This window comes from Amphibalanus amphitrite, unplaced genomic scaffold (assembly GCF_019059575.1).
Source record: "Amphibalanus amphitrite isolate SeventyFive unplaced genomic scaffold, NRLGWU_Aamphi_draft 000083F_arrow, whole genome shotgun sequence".
Classification (NCBI taxonomy): domain Eukaryota; kingdom Metazoa; phylum Arthropoda; class Thecostraca; order Balanomorpha; family Balanidae; genus Amphibalanus; species Amphibalanus amphitrite.
Window position 1 is genome coordinate 94,284 of NW_024881579.1, and position 19,429 is coordinate 113,712.

Below are 19,429 nucleotides of genomic sequence, written 5' to 3' on the forward strand. Positions count from 1 at the left end.
TTCTGTATCGAAACGATATTGCGTATTGTATAAATCTAAATGAAAAAAGATAAAAGTTTCTGTTTATTTGCGGTTAACCCGCGCCCCACTGGGGGGGGGGGGCTATTTATAGCCCCCCCCCGTTTTTCTGCAATAACTTCCAAACCGCTTGACGGATCGACGCCAAACTTACAGTACCTTTGGCTGCATCAATTTGACACTTTGTGTCAAAATTTGAACTTCGTAGCTACCATAGGTCGGCCGGAAATGACGTCAGAGTGACGTCATGTTCGGCCGATTTCGACGCAAAACATTGAACCACGGCAATCACTCCCAAGAGCTCAGTTTTTAAACTAGATCCAATTTCTTTGCATGAAAGGACTCAGAATTGACCGCGCTATCAAACTGCTATCTCGAATTTTCAAAATTTTGAAAATTTCGAAAACTTGATATAATAATATTCAAAATATGTATTTTTATATTTTTTTCAAAAAGTTTTTGACTTTTCGAAAAAACCGGAATATATGTGACAGAACGCTTGATTATGACTAACTCTAGCAATTTTTAGCTAAATATCTTCAAAAATGGCCAAGTTATACGCATTATTGCAAAAAATTCACAATTATTAATTTTTCAAATCAATTTTTCAGTACGTATTTGACATCGTACACCAATATAAATGGCACCATCGTGTTTCTGAGCTCAAACTGCATCCAATAGACACCTTTTTTGTTGAAAAATTTTAACTTCAAAATTTGACCTTTTTTGACCTGAAAGTGACCTGACCTAAGCTAAATTCGACTCAAAATGGCCTCGAATGACACAGACGACATCAAATTCGAAATCTATGGCCTAAATGGACCATAAAACATGTGTCACGTGACCGACGCATGATAAAATATTTTCGTGACCTGTGATGACCTGACCTTGACCTGAAAATCAAAGTAAAAGCTTTGTACCCTCAGGGTATCTAGAGCATCTGTTTAAGAGTGTGTGTACCAAAAATGAGCCTGATCTGACTTGTAAGACGGCGGCCAGAGCCCAAAATGTGAACAAGCCAAAATGCTAATAATTTTTACTTTGACCTGACCTGTGACACACGCCGTTTGAATTTTGACGATCGGCCCAGTAGTTTCGGAGTTAGGAGGGGGGGCTATGAATAGCCCCCCCCCCAGTAGGCCGTGTTATACACAGACCCCAGTGGGGCGCGGGTTAAGTATTTGTCAAGTATGTTTCGCAATCACAAAGATCATTAAAATATTTATTTAGAATGGGACCAAGTCGTATCCGCTATCAAAATAAATGCAATCATCAGTAAATATTGACCAGAGAATTTCCCGCCAGATTCCAGTGAGCTGACGACACCAATCTGTCAATCTGTCACCGGGAGCCCGGTAACCCGTCAACATACTCTCTCGCCCACTTATCTTCCCGTTCCCCCTCTGACCCTCCCGCCCTCCCTCCAGGGCTGGCAGCCGGCGACCGACCTGTCGAGACGGGACAACGTAACCGGGCCGCACGCGTCACAGTACCCGGGGTCGCCAACAGGTGGCTCTGCCTGCAACACAGAGAGAAAGAGGGCGCTGGTGTCGCGGCGCTGCGGTGACCCGCGGCGCCCGGTTGTGTCTCGATTGGGGGCGAAGGGGAGGGGGTCGTGTGCGCGTGTGGCCCGGTTATGTTGTCCATGTCTGCGTCTGCTGCGGCCACCTACAACAAAACCAGAGGAGGCGGGCAGAAAGAAGAGAGACAGAGACAGACAGAGACAGACAGAGACGGACAGAGACAGAGGTGAGCTGCGGCTCGGCAGAGCCCGTGTCGCAGCGGCCGGCCGACCCGCGGCCACAGGTTATATGTTGTTAGGCAAGAACATTCACTGCCAGCCCGGCGCCAAAACGGCCGAGCTGGTATACATGGTATACACGGCCGAGCTGGTATGTACCGACGGATGTGTCTCATATGAGCTGTCACACAGGCTATATACACATGCAGTGTTAAATGCTCTCGCCGTCTGTTTTCTATTAGATCATGTAGAGATGTTGGCATACAAATATAAATTGCAATCGGTGATTGATGAACAAATAATTCAAATTTATCCAACGAATTTCACTTCCTACCGATCCGCACCAAATTCATATTCTGTGCTTTCGTAAAAGAAAATCCCCGCTAGGAACACTTTTGCCATTCTTTTGATGATTAAGAATTACTTATCTTAACTCTATTAGTGGCAGGCTCCTGGTTACCCCTATTAGTGGCAGGGGGGGGCTGTTTACGACCCCCCTTGATATCTCGAGATCTAGCGGGCCGATTTTCAAAATTCAAACGGCATTCGATTTCGCTCAACGTGATCTACATTTCTAAAAAATAAAAATTAAAAATGTCAATAGGGGGGGGGGGGGGTAGAGGGGGGCAAAAATGGGCAAATTGCAGATACATTTTAGACTGTTTATCACGGCCAGGTTTCTGAACCAATCTTAGCGCAACTTTTGACGATCGATAGAGATTGAACCAGGAATTCACATGGATCCTAAAAATATGCATTTTCAAAAATCATAGGCGGATACAGATCATTGAGATTGAGGGTACACAAAAAGTATAGTAAATAAGGTTTTTGTTGGTACTGTTTCTAAAAAGGGTGGTAATGGTCTTGTTGTGTTATAATTTTCTTATGAGAGAACGACTACAATCGTATTGGTCATGCATAGGCGGTGTCAGGGCACCTATGTTGGGAGGTAAAACATAACCCCCCTTTTTGGACGCCTGGATCCGCCTATTATAGCAAAAACGTGTCAAAAGAGGATGCACAATAACTTTGTATATGTTATCACATGATATCTTTCATTCGCTGTTCGTAAAACTGGTACAGCATCGTGATCTTCGCCCAAATGACACGCTTCACGAATAGGACCCCCAATTCCAAGTGCTCTGGAGCCGCCCCTGGTAAAGTTATGAACTTGAAATTTTCAGGGAATGTGCCCAATTTAGTTTTAGGAAAAGTCAGAAAATTTCAGCATCGTAGCTTCAGCGGTTTCGGAGATATTCCCGAAAAACCTGAGGGGTGGATAAAAACAACCCCCCTGCCACTAATAGGGTTAATGAACCTTATCGATTAGTATTTTGCATAGATGAGCACGCAGTATTTCTCACCTCGGAGGCGAAGGTATAGACTGCGTTCACTTTAAGCAAATACAAAAACAGTTGAAGTTAAAATCAATTGGATCTTTCAAACAAATTCAGCGACTAAATAAGATATTACTCGATGATAACATGCATAACACTCGCGTTGTATTTTACAATGGCGTAACTAGCATTAGACCAGCTTCATAAGGACGGAATGTCCTTTACAAGGTAGGTACAACCCTTCAGCAGCTATTGATCTACGTGTGAATGCTTGAAACATTTGAAAAATTAAATGGTTCTCACAATGTAACAAAAAGTAGCTTTTTGAAACATGTCACAAGCATGCGTATCTCATATCTGTATTACATATAATGTGAGTGTTGGACTGCTTCAAACCAAAGTATTTGTGCCTGTGCATGAGAAAATGTACATTTTTGTGGTCGAGTCTTCATCAATGTTATTGCATGACATGCAACCATGAGTAATAAGATGGGTAATCGGCAACAATTTCACTGTCAGAAAAGAAAAATCTTATGCCTTGAAAACAATATTGAAACCAGTAAACCAAGTTGAGAACATATGAGGATCGATATTTATTGGTTGAAGTAAACCGGAAGCAACTAACTTCATTTATCAAACTAAGCAGAGTTCCGGGAGCTACTTTACAAGGGTAAGTTCGCAAAATTTGCACGACCACAGCGGTATGGGTCGGAGACAAACTGCGCCGTAAGGAGCGGCTCACGGCGGGTCACGGGGTTGCACGCGCCGGCCGCGGTGCCTTACCTAGCGCCGGGTTGGTGTAGTCCCAGCTCTCCGCGTCGTTTTTGTAGACGTTGAGACGCGCCGGCTGGAAAACATAAAACACAGGTAAGCGAGAGACCGCTACGCCCCGATAACCGGCACGGCGGGGGCAAAAACTCGCCACGGTCTCTCACTGGCAGCGGACGCGCTGGAGCTCTGCCAGCTAGCAGACACGGGCGCAGCTCAGGTAGAGTAATAGCAGCGTGCAATGTAATGTCGGCGATAAATTCAGGCCAGTCAGATCATTTGTGAATTTGCCGTGTGACTTTTGGGTTGTACATAGCCGGGTGACAGGCGGGGAAGTCAGTCAGTAGGTCTGAGAAAGAGTGCAGGCGGCAGGCTGAGCGTCAGATATTTGCCAAATGTGAGCTTCAACATCCGGGTAATCACAAAATCACGTATCAGGGAAATTATCGGCCTGACAAATGCCAAAAACATGTTGCATGCATCCTCAAGTCTGCAAAGGTATGCTATCTCCCTATACATCAAAATCACCGTCCTGTTCAACAGCAGGATTATTGAAAACATTATGAGCCCTGCAGCCTGGCAATGTTTGGCCGGGGCGTTGACTGACGGTCACATGGCTGGCCCATCCTCCTTCAGCTGGCAGCGGACCCCCTCGTGACGTCACACATCATGGCGGGGATGACGTCACGGACATATCGCTCCGTTAGTGGTCGGTCGCGGCGGTGACAGCAATATGGGATCGGCCCGCCGTCTCCTCTGCCGGGCGGCGGCTCCGGCCGACGTGAGAGCCGCCCAGTAATCCGCCAAACGGAGGTAGAGGCGACGCGACACTCCCCGCCCGGCCGTTTTACATGTCGTCCGTCGGGACCCCGTTGACAGTATACACAAACGCGGCGCTTCCATACGCCAGCGCGGCCATTCATTAGCATCGTTCCCGCTGACAACGGGCGGCCGCTATCTTGGCGTCCGCTTTTGATCTTCACTGAAGTGAAAATAGTACGGCGCAGCGCGGCGCACTGTCTAAGAGCTACAAGATGTGGTCGCTTAATTCAACAAATGAGCTCGTTTGAACTGCGCCGATCTGCATATCCAACACTATTGATGGGTAGGGCAGATACAGGGGAGACGTTCATCTTCAGAAAAACGTTTACCCCAAACGCATTAGCTATGTCGTCACTCATACCAGATATCGACAGCTACTGATGAGGTAAATAATGATGTCGCACTTGACGCAAATAGCCATACCGCGTGAAAATAGCCTCTGCTAATAGCGTCTCTTCTCTTTTTCCTTGCAGTAGGGCTGTCGATTCAGCATATAACACCTCTACAGCCAGCTGCATGGCCTCTGGTTCTATTTCGGAGCTAGCTGTGACGCCAATTCAATGACTCTGCGACACGATCACCTTGGCGCCAGGGGGCGACGGATGCCCTTTAGCCGGCAGCGCAGGTGCCGCAGCGTAGCCGCGTCGCATGCGAGCCGCTCTAATGCCGCGCTGAGAACCATTTGCCGGTGCATTAGCGCAGTACAAAGCCGCTAATGACCGGCTCGAGAGCGATCGGGCGCGGCGGCGCCGCTGAGGACAGCTCGCCGCCGCCGGAGAGCTGCCCCAGCCGCCGGGGAGCTGCCGCAGCCTTCGCTGACGTCACGCCGCCACCGCAGAAAGACCGGCTGCGAGCTCCGGCTGCGGAGCCCTGCCGGACCCCCGGAGAATTCTGATGTCGGAACGGACATCACAGGCATTAACTGGCTCAGCGGCATTTAAAATGGATTACTGGCTGAGCCACTTGCTGTGCCAAATCGTTTCCGAACATTTTCCCATTGAGACGTGGAAGCCATTCAAGTCCTTTCACCACGTAGCTTTGAGGATCTAAAGGTCATATGCAAAATATGACATTCACACCATCATTGATATTATCAAACCCATGTGTTCATTCCGAGAACTCATAAACGTCCAAGCCTGTTACACACTAATCCCGCCGGGTGTGCGCTTATACAGAGGCCGCTCCATTACTGGGGAGGGGGAGGGGAGAGGGCAGCCGGCGAGGCTCCCACAGCTCGCTGATGAGCTGCGGAAGCTCACGCCGTTGGCTGATGACCGGAAGGAAGCTCCGCTCCAGAGCCGGAAACGGGAGGTGCCGTCAGAGGGGACGGCCGTCTGGACGGCAGGGAGCGGGCAGTCCTAGGGGGGAGGGGACTGTCTACGGGAGCAGGGAAGGCGTAGGCGAAGAGGGAATGCCTAGAGGAGGGGGATGGGGACGACTGTCTGGGGGTGTGATTGGGAAGACTGCCTGAGAGGGGACAGAAACGCCTGATTAGGGGGCGGGGGACTGCCTAAGCGAGGGACGACTGCCTAGGGGAGAAATGATCGCTTACTCAGCGAGGGTGGACAGCTATCAAGGTCCAGTTATTACATGGCACCGATAAAACACATTACTTGACGCTCAAGTGAAATGTTTAGCATTGATTTCCGATGTTCGTGACATGTAAGATGGGTCGACAACTGACACGGAACTATGAAGCTACAGTCGGTGAAAACTGCACTAAACCACACTATGGCGTCGGTGAACCGTAAAGCTCAAGAATGACTTCCCCACTAAGTTACTTTCAGCGCCATTTAAGGCGGCAACTGATGTCGTTAATGGAGCAGTGGTGACAAGCTCGAATCATTCTGAACCTTCACGCTCACTGAAAGTGAGCTATGGAATCATGAATGTATAACAGAAGTTCCCATGCCTAAAAGCGCCAGAGGACATTTCTATTGCTGAATAGATAATTTAACACCTGTATCTGCAAACTATGGCGACAAGAGAAATATTTAGCCTCTATTCCTTTATATCATAAACGTGTTAATATACTTTGTTTTCCAAAAATTTTTTTTTGCATGAATAATATGAGTAGGAACTCCGGTCCAAGGTAAATTATGGGTACGTGCCACCGTTGTTTAAAAGACTGACTAAATACGCAATGGAAAACGCCGCGTAATGTAACGAGACGCCTTCGTGCATGTTTGATGTTCAGCTGCGAATGTGTCGGTCAGATACCACGCCTTCCGCTCACTATCGCGCATTTTAGAGTGAAACGGTTCGTCTGTGTCGTGAATAATTGCTCAAACATGTCACGTATCATGTCGGGAAAATTCCAGTGGGACTCGGTGCCTGTTTCTGTAGAGACGAAGCTGGACGGATTAGTACTATCAATAATACGCTAAGGCGGAGTAAGTGGCATGCTTTTGAGAGGAGGGCATTGTCGTTTATATCTGGTTCCATAATCACCCTATTAAGTGGGTGAGTTGCACTGACATTGTTTGTTGAGCCCAAAATAACGATCTAAAGCTTGCCATTTCCCCGATAGTCTTGTCTACACTAGTTGTGGCTTCTACGATCTAAGTGAGAGGCTAATGGCTCTGTATACCAGATGTTGTACGATGTAACCGTTCCCTGAAACAAAAGTCGCTCTCTAAAATGTGGAAAGTCAGCAAATCGGAAGCATTCATGCGCAGAGTCCTCGATGCATACCTAGTTGTTTGGCTTAACTATGCATCATTATCTTTCTGGGGATTTTCTGTTTTGTTTTTTCTTAACAACCATGCATACCACGAACAACTTTCCTCAACTCCCACCGGACTGACAAAGCCACCTCGTCATCACTTCATCTGTCACATACCCAAGCACATACCCGCACACGTCGTCCCCACACCAGATCTGCGTCCATACGTCCCTCTCTACACCGACCTTTGCGAACTCAATGCGGAGGGTGCAGCAGCCCGAGTAGATGTCGGCGCCGGTGAGCGCCTCCTTGGCCCGGGCGGCCGCCTCCACCGAGTCAAACTCGACCATCGCCTGGACGCCGTTCTTCTTGAAGATGACGATACGGAGTACCTGGCCATGGCTGGAGGAGATGGTCTTGATGACGTCCTGCCGAAACACGGGTATCGTGGGTTATAATAGCGAGGAAGTGGGGATGTAGTTCGTCACATAATCTACCTAAGACCTTAGGAAGTGTTAGCGGCCCATTGCCAGTAACTAATGTGAATACCCATTCTTAACAAGCCTCCATACGTCTTTAGATGATACCCATGCAAGCATCTGGACTCGACACACATTTACATGTCAAAATCTACCCCAAAAATAGAAACATACACAGCATAGCTTAACGATAGAGCTCCTCAAAAATAAAAGATCTCTATGAAGCATCACATAATCGCCATGGCTACTCTATCACGGTCCAGTCCAATAGCTGTGCTGACCACGCCCCCATGTTTATATTATCGTGCCACGACCCTGTCATTAATAAGCGTCTCGAGGCAAGGGGAAAGGTTCTGTCAGCTCCATCGCCGGTCGTTCGGTGCTTGGTTTCTGGACACCATTTGTCCGATCCGTCAGCTCGGTAGTGCCACGGCCAGAATCCGGTGACGACGAGCGCTATGACAGATGTGACGGGTGTGACGGGCCGTGACGGACGACCGTGTGTCGCTCGGTGGAGCCCTGACGCCAGCTGACACCGGGACAGGTGTGACAGCTGGGGACACGTGACAGGCGGAGCCACTGTGACGGATTTGACAGCCGGAAACGGGCGATTCCACCCCGCGTGACGCATGTGACCGCTCTGATCTTCGGAGATGTGCGACGCGTGGCGCGCGTGGCTGTGACGGGTGCCTCAGGTGACCTATGTGGCTGATGTGACGGACGAGCCGCCCTCTCCCGGTTCCGGTCACGTCAGGGTGTGATGTCAGGACCTGTTTTCTTATTTTGTTTGATTGAAATATAGTGACATCTCTACTGAACGGTTTTCTTTTGACGAACCCAGCATCCGGTCGCAGTCTGGCACGTAAGTCATTTAGGACACTGAACGATGAGCTCAGGAAATAGTTAAGAAATCGGCGCTCTATTTTTTATCCTAAAGTGCATCAAAGATAAAAGGATTCTTCGACCCCATTTGTATATCTCAGCTTACAACTTTCAAAAGTCAAAACTCGAGTTCGGTAGTTCTCGAGGGCGGCCGCTGCCGAAGCCCTGAGCACCTGAGCGTGCTGCCAGCTCATCCACTGATGGATGGCTCTCCCGATGTGCCAATTCGCCGCCCGGCCGCCTAATGAGCTGGAGCGCGCGCCCAGGCTCGTGGTGTCGCCAATGTGGAGACGCGCCGAGTCTGCGCAGGGACGATCAAAGCTGCCAGTTATCTGCGGGGAGGCAGCGCAGAGATATGGAGCAGACCGCCTAGGCCGACCGCTGACTACCTGTGACCTCGTCACGATATATGAGACGCTGATGACACGGGCTCGGTGATCACGATCGTCCTCCGCTGAGGAATAGTGACCACTGAGCGTCTATTGCGGCGGCTCTGGCGCGACAGAATTCTATGAAAATAAGAAGAGCGATGGTGCATTCAGCTCGGGTGACCCATCATTGCTCGTAGTGATTGGTGATGGGCGTCATTTAGCCGATTAATGCCAGTTTTCTATCAGCGTTTCAGCTCACGTGACATCCGCCGCTGATAAATGGCCGGTTTATGTGGCTGTTTGTTTGTCTTTTTATCAATCAGCCAGCACCTGGCTCGGTGCCAACACGCTGCTGATGTAGGTTAGCAAAAACGTTGAAACAACGTTTGCCTGGAATGAACACGCAAACAGAGGTGTTTACTTATTATTTAACGGTGTACGCTTCTAAGTTTGAAAACAAAATGCTTTCCACAGCACAGTAGAAATCATCTTGACAAACAACTGCATGCGGGTTTTTCATGATTGCATACAAGCATGATTGCATACACTCATGTTTGAATTTGGATGCCTATGCAAATACAAATGGAATGCGGAACTCGCAATTGATAGATCATTGGGTACTTGGGTACTGGGTAGGTATCACACTTAGGTACCATCATATAAAAAATCTAAGAAATATGTGGCGTACAACATTACATGTAAAACATATCCTAATCCAATGCAAGTTATATCCAACTGCCGCATATATTTTCAGCTGAAAGCACCATGAAACCTGGGATATCCCCGTCATTTGCTCAGAAAGATGGAGCGCGCCAATCGGCCGTACCGCGCCTGCGGCCGCCGTCCCGCAGTGCCGGCACGTATTGCGGTACAGCCTAACTACCCCAGCGGATCCGCCGCGCCGCGCAGCCGCCATCGTCGCTTCTGCAGTGCTGCTGTGTGTGGCTCTGTTGGATACAGCGAAAAATACCGCTATTTTTATGCGTCGTATGGATTACTACACATTTCTTAGGAGATCTATGTAGGTCACAGTTTGATCTCGAACCCAACTTTGCTCTCCGTCTTTAGCGTCGCGCACCGGGCGTTCCTCTCCCTCGGGGCTCAGACCCTCTCCTCCTCTACCTCTCTCCAACGGTGTGTCGATCGTTTCCACTTACCACGGTGATCGGATAGACGGGGTTGACCACGGTCATCAGCAGGATATGATTCGGCTTCTCCGGCTCAAAATCCCTCCTGAAACACAGAACGATTCCCAGTCAGATCAATAGCGGCGACGACGACGGCGCCAGAGTTACATTTAACGATTGGCATCAATCGTGTGGAATTTTAGTTACGTTATATTTTTAAATAAGTTAGTTATAACATTAGATTACTTCAGGCGATTGCGCAGCTGGTTACTAATAAGGTCTTAGGTCGTCAAAAATAATTTGGCGCACATTAATGGAACAGGTGTCCACTGTCCATCCACACTTCATGCATAGATTACATTCGTTTCGTTTGTGACAAAAGTATCGGGCTTCCAGATGCGAACATGGGCCATGATGTTACCAGTTCTGTCAAGTTACATTATTATCTAGGTGTTAACATTTAACGGGAGCGATTTTAATCATCTGGCTGCAGTCCATCAAACTATATAGAGTCCCACTCGGAGCGCTAAGCTGGATGAAACGGCAAACGATGGAAACCCGATATGCACTATGAACTGTCACCTATTTCAGCTGAAAGGCCGTCAACAACGAGCACATAAGCGCGGGCGGCTTTTCCGCTAGCCTGTGATAAGGCCTAGCCGTGTGTGTGCGTGGATATGTTGCGAGGGTCGTGCCTTTTTTCTTTTCGCATTTGATTTGCTGAAGGTTGTTGCGCTATTACGTGTGACGCTGAACGATTTGACTGAGACTGTGTGTTTGTTGAGACGAGCTTCTCAGCATCCACAATAAAGTGCTGCTAAAGCATTATCATTTTAAAATATCCTTCCCTTTGTCTTGGTCTTTGTCAGCTTTAGCTGTCTGTGTCTGGTGACAGATGGCCACATAATGTTGCGTTATTACTGCAGCTATCCTAAACGCACATGGAAATACATCTTGCGAATGCCATGGCTACGCTTAAACTAATGCAATAATAACCTCGCTACAATTTATGAAGCTTAGTTTCCATTTTCCTTCTTATTTAACATCTCTCACGCAAAATGCGGAGGCAGATGCAGACGCTCTTCACATCTGAATCGGACCGGAAGATAAACTCCAATTAGGCATTCGTTTGCACTATGCTAATGGAGCAAACAGAGACCCGCACCGGGCGTCAGCTGAGCGCGAGGCGTGCAGCGGCGCAGCGGCGGCAGTGGCGCAGTTCGCCGCGTCACGATCGCCTCTGCGGGCGCTGATTGGCTCCCCAGACGCCCGGATTTACAGCTGTCAGCCGAATGGAGAGAAATGAGCGCCAACATTGGCGACGGCGCCCCTCGCCATACATGCGACATAAACAGAATGAGAAAACGCGAAGAGAAAAATGCCGACACGGATCATTGCTGGAAGAGTGATCAGCCTCAAATAGAGATTGATAGCTAGAACGATGAAGAGAGCATCTTTCCCAAATCTTACATAAGAGATGCAACTTTTCAGAAACTATGGAGGATATGGTCATTGGTCAACAGATCAACAGTGTTTTGACCCTCGCACTAAGGGGGGCTTGGATGGTTCCCGTTCCTTCCTCGTTCTTTTTCTTGAATAGGTCGCGGAGGCGAACCAGCCGTTCCACCGCCCGTCACTGGCCCGTTTACCACTCTGACGCTCCAGTTTATCCCTCGGCATTAACAGATTCCAGCCTTATGGGCTCATATGGCCTGCAGCATGAGGGGATGCTGCTTGGGAGAGGACAGATGTTTCAGCAACGGAATAGTCGTTCATTGCTGGGTAAACTGATCAGAAGGCTGCGTTCAACTAGACTGGATTGGCTGATAGTTGCCTGCAATTTTAAGGCTTCTCGCTGTGCCATTTGAATGCGGTGATTTAACTGAGTCCGCTTCTGAAGTCCTTATGAAGTCCTTAGTCTTAGTTCTACATTATATTTGCTTCTTTCCAATGTTCAGAAAAGCTAACTTTTGAATAAAAATATAAATAAAGAAAATTGACAAAATTGGAAAAAATCCGTTAAATTTCAATTTAGGTACTTGTCGTTATATCAGGTGCTTCAGCTGCCGTGCGCTTAAATAATATGTGGCATTCAAGTGACAATAAAGCAAACAAGAGGCTTATATGACTTTACGATAGCTGGTTGAGAGCTTGCTAAGTAAGGCCATCTTTCCTTGCACCTGCTTTTAAAAACATTGCTTTTAGCTTCGCAGTATTTCTGGTAAAATTACAATTTCTTTTGTTTCTAAATGTCTGGCAAATTTCACTAAATGCAGCATTTATTCGTAGTTGGCGGAGGAGCGATGCTGACACCGTATTCTACGGGGTGCAGGTGGCAAAGTCTAGACATTAATGATGCTCCACTAGCTTCCTTGCAGGTGTCCCAGACACGTCTCTGGTAATTAACAGGCGAAAAATAATTATATTTGTAATGTATTGTGAGAACAGGGACATCTATACCTAATGCTTTTATACCATCAGTTCAGTGCATTTCTTTCATTTCATTTCATTTTTTATTCACTAACATCACCAATGGCTCTTTTCATTTACCTTTCAAAGCGAAGAAAGACTGGCCGGATCAATTTCAGGCCCTGTTCTGCTGGTGCTGGCTTGTTTGTGCTCACACTGACAACTCGACATCTTAGTAGCCCACCGCACGAATGTCGGCTATATTTTCCGCGTCCGTACGCCACATAGAACGTGCACTGTGTTCGGGATCAGTTCGGAGAGTGTCGGGTGGGCCTCTGGTATTTCTGCGACTTCGCAGCGCGCTTTCTGAGCAGGTAAGGTACGAGCCAGGTCACATAAGCGCACTCAGATGTCTCGCGCGGGGGGTAGGACGTTCCCGGGTTCCCAAATCACCAGCGGTATCGCTGCCAGGGCGTGGATCAGGCCCACCGCCGCTGACACCTCTGTGACCGGAGCCGCCCCCCCCCCCCCCCCCCAACTCTCTCCGCGGGCGTCGATACACTTGTCCGGACCAGGTCCGACTGGCACTGGCTGGCAACTTGTTGTGATGTCTGCATTGAGTATATCAAACAACTGAATCACACGACCATGCATAAAACATCGTGGCGGAAAATCAAATAGCATCCGCGATGCATCCGTGGGTATTTGATTAGTAACCCGCGAGTTGCTGGGGGGGGGGGGGCGTTAAACGCCCCCACTTTTTTCGCCGGGCCATAGCATAAAAATGGCGCGCCGCAGGCGCGCCAAATTTTGGGTACCTGTAGGGAATTGATTGAAATTTATTGTGACAAAGTTTCAAAAAAATCGGTCGGAAAATTTTTGAGATATCGAGGTTTTAGTGACGTCATGATTTCTGAGTTTTCGACCAAAAACGGCATATGTTCAAAAAATCAGATAAAATCACAGAATAGACATACAGACATGCCGTAAACGCCATTAGACTGCCAATACCATGATCAATCAAATGGCTATCTTCGATTATTGATTGTCGTTCCGCATTTTCCATAATCTTGAACTGAATCTTGGCAATTTTTCGTGACTACTTCACGACCATGATACATGCATTTCTTAAATTGAACTTTTTGAGCCAAACACGTACACATATGATAAAATGAATGTCACCATCGTGTTCTACACCCCAAATTACCTATAAAACATGTGTCACAGGCTGCGTATATCAGTTTTGATTTTCGGGGATATGTGCCTACCCGGTTGACCTGACCTTGACCCTGACCTATGCTTGACTGACCCCTAAATGGAGCTGACACTCTTGTAAGCCTTATATGATGGATTGTGCACCGTTTGGACAGAGTTTATGACGAGAGGCGCCCATTGCGAAGTCCTGAAGTCCATGCTACTGAAAGCCCGATTTCAGGTGTTTGACCTGACCTTGACCCGACCTGTGACCTCAAAATTCAACTTTAAAGTACTCGTCTGAAGCGTCTCGTCGCGCTCTTTCGTTTGCCGCCTCGTGCGTTTCGCTGCGCCTATTGGTTCTCGAGTTATCGGCTGGGGGCGTTTAACGCCCCCCCCCCCCCCCAGCAAACGGTGGGTGGCGAGATACCCCAGCAACTGCCGGGGTAACAGTCTGATGGAGATGTAAAACAACAAGCTCCACAGAGTCCGCACAGTGATATTGTCATGAATATTACTGCGACTGGTCTACATCTGACAATATTCCGCGCCCGACCACCCACGGGTTCGGCCAGCAGCAATTTATCGCCGCAACCACATAAATCTTACCGTTTACGAGGTGGGCCGGCATCCCGGATCGTATCATCCTGAAAAGAGGCAAAACGGTCGTAAGTATAATATGATCCCAAGCAGAATTTGAACAACTTCACAACAACATAAATTATTATATCAAAACAACTTGTAAACGTTTAACGACGCTGTATTTCGTGAGAATGTTTTTGCATGTTTTGTTAATGATTTCATTTCTGCGATAGTTCCCGTGTTTGAGGAAGCCAGGCGATGCGTGCTTCCGCCCTATTGTCCATTCGTTTGAAGGTGTATTCAGCTGGGTGAGCATTGGAGCTACCGGGCCGCGGGCGGGATTTCGACAAAACAGGCAGAGGTGGCTGGTGGGCTGCTGAAGCTCAATATCAGGGAGGCCGAGCTCAATAATTAATACACCGAGATTCATATCCCGTCGGCACAGAGTTGGAGCGCACCAGCTTCAGAAACCCACACCACACCCTTCGCAGCAACAGCTTCAAAGAGCACGGCTCTCAGCTCTCTCAGTGTGGTAGATCTCAGTTCTCTATTCCGTCCAGAATAGAGAGCTGCAATGCGGTATTGAGAGCTGCAGGTCTGCATTGAGAGGAGCGGCACCGCGCTCGGATCGTTCCTTTTGGGCTTCCCGACGCGTCGGCGACGCAATCATCCGGTAATGTGTTCGGCACAATTCAGGCCATTAACGCGAGAATGACTCCACGTATGGGGACCGCTGGGACGGCCGCGCGTATCGAGTGTCGTCCGCCGGCTCGTCTGACGCTGCCCGCCGCTGCCGCGCGCTGGGGAGACGCCCCTCCCGAGGCAGCGGCCTTCCATCAACAGTCGGACCACCCTCGGCCCGGCCAGAGGCGCGGCGGTCGTCCCCGGGCCGGCGATAAATCTGACCGGCCTCCAAACATTCCGAGTCAGCGCCCAGTTCTGCCCCCGAGCGGCTCGAGGCTGACTGGCTCGCGGTTGGCTGCGGGGTCGGCAGCTTTTCTGACAGACAGTGCAGCGCCCCAATAGGACGGCCGGCCGGCCGGGCGAATCCCGTACCCCTGGGGTCGATTGATTCCGCGGCGGGGCCGTACGCTCGAGTGTTCGTCAGCGCGCGGCGGGCGATTTGGACTCAGCCTGTCGGTCACCGTTTGAATGGGTGTCACGGAACTGGTTAGCAATTTGTGCGGCCGTGGGCGGGCTGTTCAAATACCAATCGTTCGGGGACGGGTCGCGCGGCGCGGACGGGCGGAACGAGGACAGCGCTGGGTGGCGGAGAACTGCTACGACGACCAGAAACGCCAGTCGGCTACCGTGTATTTTTCTTCGCCGCAAGGGCCGCTCCGGGGCCCACATTGGTCTTTGGGAGCTCTCCTGCCTGCCTCTCAATCTTCCGAACGAGCACGAGTGCTCTGTGGCGCGCACATCGTCACAATCAAGCCACTAATGGCGCCCTTTCTCGAAGCCAGACCAATGGAGAAGAGGTGGAGTACGTGACTGATTGGAGGACTTTGGATAAAGGTGCTCCTACATGCGCAGGATGGAGGATAAAATGAACAAAAGGCAGAGGCTCGTTAGTACATAGCGACTTAGCGACTGAAAGTGCTCTTCGATATGAGAAAATCCCTAAAATGAAGATAGAAAAAACGTTGATGAGCAAAATGTTACGTAAGTAGGGATTTCATTTCGATATTTGAAAATTTCCTTCTGAATACCGCCGAGTATTTTTATCACGGCATCAGCCATGTTGCTCGGTGTCGTGACAGGAGACATACGTCACAGCTGCCCGTTTCCACCGTGTGACGGCCGTCACGATGCTGTCAAATCTGGGCTCTGGCGTTTGACGCTGGCACGGCTGACAGTCAAGAGTCTCATTAGCGTCCATAGCAGGCCGAAAGTTATGCTCAGCGACCTAACGCTCGGACAGAAATCCTCAACTTTGTTCGTCAGAAGCGGCGCACAGAAGTTGTTGGGGAGTGGGCTCGTGACGCCTTGGAGGGTAGGGGCTGCTGGGGGAGGGCTGCTGAATTCTGCACACCACTGGCGTGACCACCGCACCGGCCATCCGCCCGAGTCCCCCGGGAGGGCTGGCTGGCATTGATCCGAATACGGCAGCGCCGCAAGCCAGGTGGATCCGAGCTCCGGCCACGACAGGTGGATGGCGCCGACGCCTGTGGATCCGCGCTGTGGACGGGCCAGATGGACCCGGTCTGTGGAGAGGACAGGTGGATCTGCGCTGTTGACAGGGCAGGTGGATCCGCGCTGTTGACGGACCAGGTGGACCCGTGCTGTGGACGGACCAGGTGATTCCGGACTGGGGACAGATGGATCGGTACTGTGGACGGAACCGGAAGACTGGGTGAGCCAGCGTGAGCGCACTTGTATGAGCTAGGTGGAGCTGGATGTTTTGGAACGGGCAGGGTGTGACAAACGCCAGCCGGTCCAGGTCTGGCGTCTAGCGAGGAGGACCTCGCGTGGCACATGGCGATGTATCATCCTGAGTCTGTGACTGAAGAGCAAGAAAGCCGTGCTCTATGCGGAGCATCGGAGTGACAGGCAAGCAAATGAATTCCAGAAATGATATCATGACATGTGTTCAACAGATTGCAGCAACAGAAGGTTCCAGTGTCTCCCAAGGCTGCAGAATGAGCCCGGAGCTGGCGGAAGAGGCACAGCCATCTCATTGATGTTTCAGGAGATACGAGAGTAATAAAATCGGGGAACTTTGAATTGGATCGCTGTCCGAATGAAATGTCAGGAAGGAAATTCGCTTACGTGAATTGTGGTACTGTCTCGCAGCGAAATCTATCAAAGGAAAGAGCTGCGGGAACGGAACGGATTCCGAGATAACTGTCCTCTATGGGTCGTCAAAACGTCAATTTCACGGACCATTTCCTCCCTTCCACACAGCATATTTGCCAATTCTTCGATGGTCTTCCACTTGTGAGAAAGGCGCCATACATCAGACCTGAAGCAGCTTCTCCCGATTTCAGCCGTTGCAAATGGTTCCGTCTACATCCCTCAGATCTGCGTCTACCACATTCGGAAGTGGTAGAGCACCTACTGTCATACTAACTGGCCTAAGCTGCTGAGCCAGTGCCCACCCAGCTTTTCTAAATGGTCCAAAACTACTCATAAAAAGCCGGCCGACATACCGGCGAAAAACTTGGCCGGCGCTCTCCGAAAATAAACACACATGAATCTAACAGTCGGCGGTACATCAGAGCGACACGTGGCGGACGGGGGCCGCTGCCAGCCGGCGGATGTGGCCCACTGTGCGCCGGAGGACGGTCAACCCGAGCCGCCCGGCTCTTAACTGCATCTGAACTGCTTATGAGCTGCTTGAGATGCCAGAGCTGCTTCAGACTCAGAGCTGCTCTGATTTGGAGCTGTTTCAGAACTAGCTGTGGGTTACTACCGAGCTGCACTGAAAGGTTTTGTGCAGCCCGGTAGCTGTTTCAGAACTACAAAAAGCTGTTGGAACATCTTTTCGAGCTGTATTGATGAGTACCGCCGCTCTGTTATCACTCATAAGCATGCTCATCACTGACCAGTCAACTCGCAGCCCTCTTTGCTGTCATATCCACTGCAACTTCTTCAGCGTTTCTGTCAATGTTGCTGAATCCGACAGCCCTGTTTCATAGGATTCCACTCGCTGTCTGCTTCACTGGTTCGCAGCATCCAACCGATGTATCAACGTGGGAACCCGAGCCTGCATTCTCGGCCGACTAAACTCATGTTCTACGCAGCGATCTCGCCGTGAAATGGCGGAACACCGTGGTTAGGAGACGGCCGACAGGGCGGAAATTGCTAGAGGGTCGCGATAACACCATGAGTGAATAATGAACCAATACAACAGTCAAAAGCGCGCGCATGTGTATTTAAAGTAATATGAAATGACTTCTGGACATTCCCAACCGCGCACCACGGAGGTGTTACGCGGCACAGCATACATTCAGGCGTTACTGCTGCTGCCATCTAGTGGCAGGAGTGTGATCTAGTCGAAACCGGTTGGCCGCTCGTGACGTAAAAACATGCCCGAGCAGCTGGCAGCTGGCTGCTCGTAGAAACGCGTCCGGCAATAGATTTTCTGTCACACAGTGCAGTGAGAAATACATATTTTGCTGTCGCATAGCAGATGCAGCCATTTGATCACGCAGGCCTACACCGTGCAATGTGCGTCACTGCTACAGTATTTACCATTTAAGTCGTGCGTTGAACGTCAATAAAGATTACTGTTTTCCTTAAGTGAATTTCCCCATCAAATTACCCCGACATTCGTAGTAAACACGCTGTTTGGCTCGGTTCGGACAGTGTAACTGAGCTCCAGCGGGCTCCCCAAGGAGCCATCCACTCGGTCCCGCACTGACCAGAGCCGTGTGATGCATCACTCGTCTTTGGTTCCAAAAGCATACAGCCATAAGAGAGTTGCGCTCACTATCCCGAAAAATAGCTTATTTGACAACTGCAGCAGAGTGTATGCTAATGAAACCATCACAATGCAGTACGCCGCTTCACAAACGAATTAACCTTCCGTATCAATTACAAATGTCGTGGGTTACTTTGAACACAGCACGGCTCCATCCCCGGAGCTCCCACTGTCAAACGGTAGTCGACTCATCAGCTGACTGGGCACAGCCGGGATCCGTCCCGGTCCAGTCCTGTGACCTGTCAGTGGTCTCCGGGGCCTCGTCCCACCGCGAAACGAGCCGACCGTACCACCGTCAGGGCGGCGTCCACCGCCCGGTGGACTGAGAGACCGCCGGAACTGGCGCCCTTCCGGCCGGAAAACGGAAGAAGGCGCAGAATGGACGGGGGGAGAAGAGGAGAAGGGGTGGGTCCGCCCACCACATTGTGATCGCTTCTGTTCGCCGCATTGGGTAGAGGAGCACAGCGCGCGGGCAGCGCAAGTGCCCAGGGACGCATTACTTACACAAAAGAGACAAACAAAAGACGCATAGTTGCGTGAGATAACCACGAGGGACAGCAAAGAACATTGAGAGGATTGGATTTTCGTTCAGCAACAGGAGCTACAAT

General features: G+C 49.9%; 1 protein-coding gene across 3 annotated transcripts in view; it reads right to left on the reverse strand.

The window, feature by feature from the left end:
• Positions 1–19,429, reverse strand: part of LOC122379704 (heterogeneous nuclear ribonucleoprotein L-like) — a 90,257-nt gene that overhangs the window by 22,698 nt on the left and 48,130 nt on the right. For 2 of the 3 annotated variants that reach the window (XM_043362105.1, XM_043362104.1), the window contains exons 2-5: positions 14,423–14,460; positions 10,241–10,316; positions 7,597–7,779; positions 3,880–3,943 (exon numbers count right to left, since the gene is read on the reverse strand). In XM_043362105.1, coding sequence (XP_043218040.1) covers positions 3,880–3,943; positions 7,597–7,779; positions 10,241–10,316; positions 14,423–14,460 — 361 coding nt within the window. Of the gene's footprint in view, positions 1–3,879; positions 3,944–7,596; positions 7,780–10,240; positions 10,317–14,422; positions 14,461–19,429 lie in introns of those variants that run through there. The other variant, XR_006256221.1, reaches the window with a different exon arrangement.